This window comes from Leiobunum rupestre, chromosome 2, assembly GCF_980474605.1.
Source record: "Leiobunum rupestre chromosome 2, qqLeiRupe1.1.hap1, whole genome shotgun sequence".
NCBI lineage: Eukaryota > Metazoa > Arthropoda > Arachnida > Opiliones > Sclerosomatidae > Leiobunum > Leiobunum rupestre.
In genome coordinates this window covers 18,035,474-18,044,247 of record NC_143385.1, presented here as the reverse complement: position 1 = coordinate 18,044,247, position 8,774 = coordinate 18,035,474, and the positions used below count along the sequence as shown (strand labels likewise).

The 8,774-nt window shown below is 38.1% G+C and overlaps 1 protein-coding gene across 1 annotated transcript; it reads right to left on the bottom strand.

The window, feature by feature from the left end:
- Positions 1 to 983: 983 nt before the first annotated feature.
- Positions 984 to 3,591, bottom strand: LOC149956269 (uncharacterized). Its single transcript, XM_090166820.1, has 4 exons — positions 1,960 to 3,591; positions 1,733 to 1,899; positions 1,282 to 1,386; positions 984 to 1,216 (listed from the first exon to the last, which is right to left on the bottom strand). Exons 1-4 carry the CDS (start codon positions 3,501 to 3,503, stop codon positions 984 to 986), a joined length of 2,049 nt encoding a protein of 682 aa, XP_090022946.1. The 5' UTR covers positions 3,504 to 3,591.
- Between the last annotated feature and the right edge of the window lie 5,183 nt (positions 3,592 to 8,774).

Sequence of the window (8,774 nt, the reverse complement as noted above, 5' to 3'; positions counted from 1 at the left end):
TGTACTCGCTTAGTTTGATATTGAATTTAGGAATCTAAAATTTTATCTTCAATTATATGAATGACCTTGGTTTCAGCCTCAAATAACGGTTAGGCTAGGCTAATACCCAAGGCACCACCTTAGGCCCAAGTCATCTTCCAAACTCTACGCAAATAATATAAAGCCCCAGGAATGGAAGGTGTAACTCGGTCTAGTAGAACTTTTGCGCCTCTCGTTTTTAAAGAGAGACCGGGTTTCGGTAACCGTTTCCGGTTACTCTGATTTGCTTTGCCGGAAGTTTCTAACGCAGCCAATAATAGCAATCTTTCCATTCCTAGGACTTTATATTATTTGCTCTACGCAGAAGGAGTGATTCCGAGTTTTCAGCCGTTGCCACAGGCTCTGATAGAACCCGGTCCCTCTTGCTGCGAGGCGAAAGTGCGAACCACTCCACCACCCCACTATTACGACGTTTAGTGACTCACTTAATATTGTTCCTGGTGGACAGGGTGAAAATTTTATTTATGATAATGTTACTCATAGGCTAATTATGTTTAAGGCAATAGTAATTGAGGTAATTACCTCCATGTACCAAGTGATAAAGAAACGATCCTTTCAATAAGTTTTCTAAGGTTCTTTTAGTGTGCTTATTAAAATTATGCACCCAGTGATTAAAAAGAGTTCCAAATACTTACTTTTAGCCTAGCTTAAATCTTTTTTAAATTAATTATTCTCAAAACAAAATGTCATTTTAAAATACAATAGTGTTCGATCATCAGAAACGTTTCTTACCATAGAACCACTGCATCACATAAAAACCATTACCGAGTACCCCACATAAACTCTAAATACCCAAAATAATAAAATTGTTTATACATACAATTATTTATTCTTGAAATATATAATTATAAAACAAATTCAATAAAATTCTAATTAAAATGATAAAATTATCCAGAAACATATTTAAAATGAAACAAACGAATATATAATGAAAGGAACGTTTCTTATTTGAAGTCTTTCTTCACTAATCTAGTCGGTTCAATTTGGGAGATAGTGGTCGCTGTATTTGGTTTAGGAGGAACCGTTCCTCTGGCTGAGGCCGCAACTGAATCTCCGGCTCTGCTCGCTTCCGGTTTTCTCCCTTTCACAGTCGTTACTGGCTTCAACCGATTTCCGTTTCCGGCAGAAGGCTTCACAGCTGTCATCTTCGATGAGGAACCTTCATTTATTTGATACCCTGTGTAAAAGAAAAAACACTAGGAAACTAGGACACTTTCACTCTTTAAACGTAGATACACTTACCCGAAACGGCAGCTGTTCTTTGCCTGATTTGAGATAGAAAGGAGGCTCCTGGTATCTTTGACGAAATTGGCGGTCGAGTACCTCGTCCAGGTACAGGAATTTTACCTTTTACAGAAATAAAAGAAGATAATATTTTGCTAACGTGAGTCACTTTTTGTCTGCAGGAAGGAAGTAGGCACTAAAATTTTAAACTCTTGGGAACGAATGAGCAAGTGTTAGTCCTTCTACAAATTTAAAAAACCCATATTACCTAATCTCTACACTAAATTTTATAAAAATAACGTTTACAAGAAACGAACGTGGACTGTATCAGTAACATAAAGGAGCGATCTTGGAATCAAGAGGGTAAAAATAATGCGTGGCCCTTTTTGAGAAAAAACTTAAATTGGACTTAAAGGACAAATTTTACTCGAAGGACTTCCGAGATTTCCAACCAATTTAACTTTACTACCTGAAATTGTGTGAAATCTAGATCCGGATGGTGCCACAGTCAAAGAGTCGGGAAATTTGCATCGGGAACTGGATCGTTGAAGAAAAGCACCTGCTGTCGTGGTACTGGATCCCGTTGCCGAAAAATCTGCTCCTCTGAAACCAGGAGAGACTCTTGTTTGAGACAAACTACAAAACATAGACGTTGGAATGACACTTCTATTTTGAAGGAAGAAATTTATTTCTTACATCGAAGAGGTACTTCTTGCAGGGACAGTTGAACAATTTATGCCAACTTTGTTGCTTTTGACTTTTACAGCGTAACTGCTCTTTTTAGGTGGTGGCATGAGCCCGCCAAAATTCTTGGAGGGTGGCTTATCAAATTCTGGCGTATCTTCTGGTACGTTGTGATTTGCCGTTAACTTGCTATTGGTCAATAATCCGGTCTTAACAAGAGATACCGCCACTGCTCTCTTAATTGATCTTCTTCTGTCATATTTTAGGGTTGTCTTGGACTTAAATATGTTTGAGTCTACCCTGCTTCCGATCTTTGCAATGTTGCTACTTTTCTGTTGCAGAAGTTTGGGTTTTTTTATTTTACTCTGTAAACCGAGTTTACTGTTTACATTTTTCGAAAACGACGAAGAAGTCGAAGAAGAGGCGAGTACTGAAATCCCGGTGCAAGATGGTTTATCAATAGTACAGCTTAAGGGCGACTTGGTCAGCACTTTGGACTCTATGGAAGGGTTTATCACCCAGACAGAGTTAAAGCTTGAAACGGAAGGCTGAGATTTGTCAGTAACAGGACTCGCTAGTGAAACGGAAGTTCTAGAATGTTTTAAAGAATTACAAGCGTTTGCCTTCGAAATCAATATATCCGACGTGTTTTGGGTGAACCATCCTTTCATGACCTGGTTACCGTCTGCAAAACTTTTATTGCTAGCCACTGATATTTCTGTGGATGTGACCCCTTTCTTAGTAGTGAACAAAGGTGTAGCTGAAATGTCTTGTACAACTGCGGTAGATATCGAGAAATCATGAAATTGGAGCTTCTGTTTTTCAATGTTTGCTGCGACAATACAATCGGTCACTCGTTCATTTGAATCGTCTAAAGTCAAATCACAGAGTTGTTTGGATTGATCAAATAACATCGAAACGTCATCCAAAAGAGAAAAACAGTGCAGTTCGTCTCTGCTTGATTGCGTACCATCAGGGGTCAAATCGGAAGGTGTCAAACCAGGTCTTTTTGAGCGGAGTTCTTCAATTACAATGTTGGCATTTTTGAAAAGTTCTTCGGTGAGGTGTGAATCTTGGAAGTCCTTAGTAATATTTAACGGAGAACTGAGAAAAGTTGAGTTGGGCTTAGGTCTAGTCTCTTGGGGTGTTGATGGTGTTGATGGCATACGACGGTGTTCATCCTCCAAGGTTAAATCTTTAGGAGTTACATTTAGTATCTTTTTACTTTCCCCGGTGATATATTCGGAGATGTTTTCTACCTGCGTGTTTTTCGGATCATCCCCGCAGCATGTCATGGTGTTATCGGAGTGTTGAACAAGGGTAAAATCATTAATCTGTCCGAAAGACAACAACCCCACGCTCTCATCCACGTTGTCTTTCGTGATGTCAATAAGCGTGCCCACGGCAATGTCGGGATTCATAGAAGACCATGTCGAGGAATGAACGCCGAGGTTTAAAGTCGGGTTTAGAGGTTCTGATATTGTGTTCTCGTTGTCGGTGGCAAATGCAGTGCCCATTGCGAACAATAACTCGGTAGCATCGGCTGGAACAGACATTCTTGGAGATCCTCGTATTAATTTCTTCCAAGTATGACGAGAAGACGTCGTTTTATTTGATAATATCTGGTTAGAAAACTCGTTGAGAGTTTGATATTAAATCACCAATTTATTGCAGATATGTTTCTCCTTCAACAACCTGCAAAATAAATAATTTATCATTGAAAAGTAGCAGAGAGAAGATGACATCTATCTACATTGCCGATGTCTTTTGTTTAAAACTATTATTTTTGCTGGCTGGACTATTTAGCTCCGTCCATTTATCTTAGGGTGTGTACAATTATATTCCATTTACGTGCACTAAGAATGATTATGTTGAGACGATACGCGGTAATTATCGTCTAATCCCTCCCAGCACAAGAAAGGCGACGGAAAACTTTTACTGGCGTGCGCTTCAATCGTGTCGGTGTCGGAAGACAAAGGTTACCGACCTGGTTTTAATCTTAAGGGATAATGTGGTTACCTCCTTTAACATTTGGGGATTACTAGAGAAGTAAAACTCGTCTCAACATGCTAACTCTCCCTAAGTATAAACAAATACATACTTTATTGCCTTAACTTAGACATAACATCAAACACTAAATATATTTGCAATTTGACTTGGGGCAACTCAATTATTTCACATCAAAACTTTCATGGAAAACTATTAAAACTTGTCATGAATTTAACTCGTTCAATTGAACAGTAAATATCATATAAAATGGGTTAAATGGAATCTTAAGTGTTTGTAAAATCAGGGTTATACATGCTAAGGGTTTGGGAACATGTCCAATCAAATATTATCTTCCTCAATTATTATATTTAAATAATTATTTTTAGCCATCCTCTTGACACAATAAAACTGATTTTCGACTGAAAACTAACCTTCGTAATACAACCTGGGAATTATTAATTTACTTACTTTCTATAGAGCTGTACCAGAAATAAACCTGAGCAAAATTTCCTGACTGAAGGCCTCACTTTATTGCAAAGAAGTGACGCTTATTGATAGATCTTCGAAAACAACACTATAATCAATAGGTAAGTGACGCATTATGCACAGATAATAAAATGAGTGACGTCACATATTGTAGCTCCGCGGTCTTAGTTTGCTACCTACCCTGGTGACGCATTATTTATATATCATAGAATGAGTGACGCCAGCGCCACGGTATAAGTATTTTTCGAACCTTCGAATGGAGAGTTCCTTACCAATAGACCATCAAAAATATTTATGAATTGTAGTATAATAATCTCAGTTATAATGGCAAAAGAGGCTCCAGCCCTAGTTTTCGAACATTGATTGTTATCCTTAGAAAGCATAATCAAGATTTACGGTCACAAATAATAGCGCAAAATCTGATTTGTAGATAAATATATTTTTAAAGGATAAATTTAACAGCGGTCATATTATCCTGTACTAGGTTTCCTCTGTCTTTAACCATACATTCTTTGATTCGTAGCGCCGCCTGGTTGTCGATATGTCAGTTAAGGGTCGAAATGGAACTAGAAGTGGGCACCCGCCGTTAAAACCGTATTTTAACTCAAAAACACTCACCCGCGAAAGGGTGTTGGTCGGGCACAAGCATTTCTTCTGGTTTGTAAATTATTTTGATCAGCAAGCTTTTAATATCTTCAGCATTTTTAGTCAACAAGGTATTTATTACTCTTTATTTTAGAGTTTTACAAGACGTCACTTATTTAAAACAGATCTCGGTACCCTTCAGAAATTGCAATTTTATTGGGGTCAAATTTGTTGTCCGTATCCGATGTAACAATTAATTAAATCACGTCTTTCCACCAAAAATGCGATAATAATCAATTTTGTGGGTCGCAACATTTCAATAATTGGCCACATGAGTACTCAAGTTTTAGGTTCCTCCAATGGGATTATTTTTAGGGGTATATGATTCGCATTTCGAATATTACTCGATACAGATATATTAGCCTAAACATTCCGCCCACCTTGAAATGAATATTTAAAAAAATACAATTGTTCTACACACAAATGTTGAACTACTTAATCCAATGGGAGCGGACATAATTTGACAAATGGTCTTATGAAAGTCTTTTCTGCTGTTTTCTATAACTCTTCCCCATTGATGAGGGAAAGGCTCAAACCTGGGACCCTTTGGTTGTACGGGCCCTGGGAATGTGTACCGGCTTTTATATACGAAAACTGTATGGTTATGCCACAGGCGATACAAAAGTTATATTTCTAAGTAGGTGATGGTTGGTATCGTATTACCAAAAGTAACATAACAACAATAAGTATACGATAACTGTATGGTTATGACACAGATAAGTAAACAAAACTATATGGTTTACACACAGATAAGTAAACGAAAACTGTATGGTTATGACACAGATAAGTAAACGAAAACTGTATGGTTTTTACACAGATAAGTAAACGAAAACTGTATGGTTTTGACACAGATAAGTAAACGAAAACTGTATAGTTATGTCACAAGCGTTACAAATTTAAGTGTATGGATACTGTATTATCAAAAGTAATATAATATAACAAGTAAATTTTTACGTTTTTCCTTGGTGAAGCTTTTTTTGTACGTAAATGTGTTCTAAGTGTACATGGTGATTAAAACATTCTTCGTAACTAATGAAAATGTTAATTCAAATATTGCTTATAGTTAATGTATAATCGAGGTCGAGTTGTCGAAACGAAGAAGACCTCCATCAGCATCCCCCTTTTGAAATTTCATTTACCGAAGCTTCGTCCCCCCCCCCTTCTTGAAATGTTTCGTCAGCATCCTCCCCCTTGAGTTTTCCCTAACCGCCGAAGTTATAGTTGGCAAAACCATGCCTTGCTCCACCCCCCCCCCCCAATTCAACCACCTCCGCTAAGTCCCTGAATGTACAGAATACACTGCTTGGATTATTTATACTCAAATAGCCGTGGCATTTTGATTTCTACATTCGTTGAAGGCTCGTGGGTGGCGGCTAGAGGTGTCAATGAGCGAGCCGAGTGGAGTTTCAAGCTCGACTCGGTTTAGGCTCGACTCGGTTTAGGCTCGACTCGGTTTAGACTCGACTCGGCTTAGGCTCGACTCGGTTTAGGCTTGACTCGGTTTAGGCTCGACTCGGTTTAGGCTCGACTCGGCTTAGGTTCGACTCGGCTTAGGCTCGACTCGGTTTAGGCTTAACTCGGCTTAGGCTCGACTTGATATGTGCTCAGCTCGTTTATGGATCGGTTCGACAAAGGCTCGAAAAAAACTGACTCGGCTCGAGTTCGACTCGGGTGGCGTTTTAGCTCGCCGAACCCTATTTTAGTCGCGCTCGACTCGTTTAAGACTCGCTCGCCGCATAACTCGCTCAAAATGTCTAAAAGTCAAAATTTCAACCGGAGAATCCAACCGTAGACCGGTTTCGCCCTTTTGTGGCTCATCAGTACTGTGTAGGATTTCTGGCTTCTCTCGAAAAACTACCGATATCACTAAAACTAATAAAAAGCTGTGTATATAGGGCAACACAGTTGTATATTAGCTCAAAATGGTTTCCGATTTAAATTGCTCTGTTCGACTTGTGTTAAATACATAGTTTTAAAATTAATTACACGAGCAATAATAAATGCGGCTATTTTAATTGAAACCTTGGTCACCACTCGAGAATGCTATTTACAATTTTTATTCTAGCACCAAAAAATAAAGTAAAACTTATCGTCGAACTAGGCCCATCCACACTATCCAACTTTAGTCAGCTGACAATTTGAAAGATTTTTGTCGGACTAACAAGGCGGGTAATGTGAACGTGTCAGTTGATTAGTGTGAATGCAAAATAAGTCAGACTGACTAGTCTGCCTAATTTGGTCAACTGACTAAAGTTGGATAGTTAGAATGAGCCTTAAGGGTGATTTCAAAGTGAACTGATCAATAACAACAAACATTTAGAACTTTAAATCAGTGTAAACGCAGACCGAGTAAAAGCACAGTTAACGCGTAACGTTCAAGTCAATGAGGCAATGAAGAAATCCACAAAAAAATGCATAGAAAATTTTTCAATAAGTAAAATAAAAAGGAACTGTCCAAGCCTAAATATAATTTTCACAATCAACTATTACTGTGTAAATCGTGTTAGGATATAAGATCGTTAAAGGTCTTTGTTATGTACAGAAACGTCAATTAAGGCCGCTAAATTCAAGACCACACTGACCTATAAGCCGAATTAGCGATCGCCCTTTTGCCCTGGTCTCAAGAAGCAGTTTTGCCGTCCCAGTTTAAAACCCTACTGCTGACTACAGCAACTTTCACCTGAGCCAGTCCAACCCTAGTTAGGCAAGCTACACTAATGAAATGAATACATTTAATTTAGTGCTCCAGGAAACCACATTTGTTTAAACGGTTTATTGTCTGGGTTTAAAATAAAGGCCAGCTATAATGTACAAAAAGTTTTATATAAGCTGCTATTGGAAGCGCAGTAAAGGTCTCCCGGCAGTATAGTAAGAGTTTAACTTCAAACCATTAAGCTGCTATTGGAAGCGCAGTAAAGGTCTCCCGGCAGTATAGTAAGAGTTTAACTTCAAACCATTAAGCTGCTATTGGAAGCGCAGTAAAGGTCTCCCGGCAGTATAGTAAGAGTTTAACTTCAAACCATTAAGCTGCTATTGGAAGCGCAGTAAAGGTCTCCCGGCAGTATAGTAAGAGTTTAACTTCAAACCATTAAGCTGCTATTGGAAGCGCAGTAAAGGTCTCCCGGCAGTATAGTAAGAGTTTAACTTCAAACCATTAAGCTGCTATTGGAAGCGCAGTAAAGGTCTCCCGGCAGTATAGTAAGAGTTTAACTTCAAACCATTAAGCTGCTATTGGAAGCGCAGTAAAGGTCTCCCGGCAGTATAGTAAGAGTTTAACTTCAAACCATTAAGCTGCTATTGGAAGCGCAGTAAAGGTCTCCCGGCAGTATAGTAAGAGTTCAAATTCAAACCATTAAGCTGCTATTGGAAGCGCAGTAAAGGTATCTCACCATATTAGTAAGAGTATAACTTTAAACAATTGTGGTATTTGCAGTAGCATATAAATATATTTAAAATGGTTTATATACAAGCCATTATTAAACTCTTATATCATATAAATCGTTTTATATTGCTACAGTAATGGTTTAAAATTAAACCAAATAAAAAAATGTTAAATTATCTGGAAATATATATGGTTTAGAACTAAACCAATTAAATTTAGAATGGTTTTTATGAAATCCTTCAATGGATTGGATTTTGGACAAAAAGTGTATACACATTAATGGTTTAAATTTAAACCCTTAGTTTTTAGAGTGTACGCCTAGAAC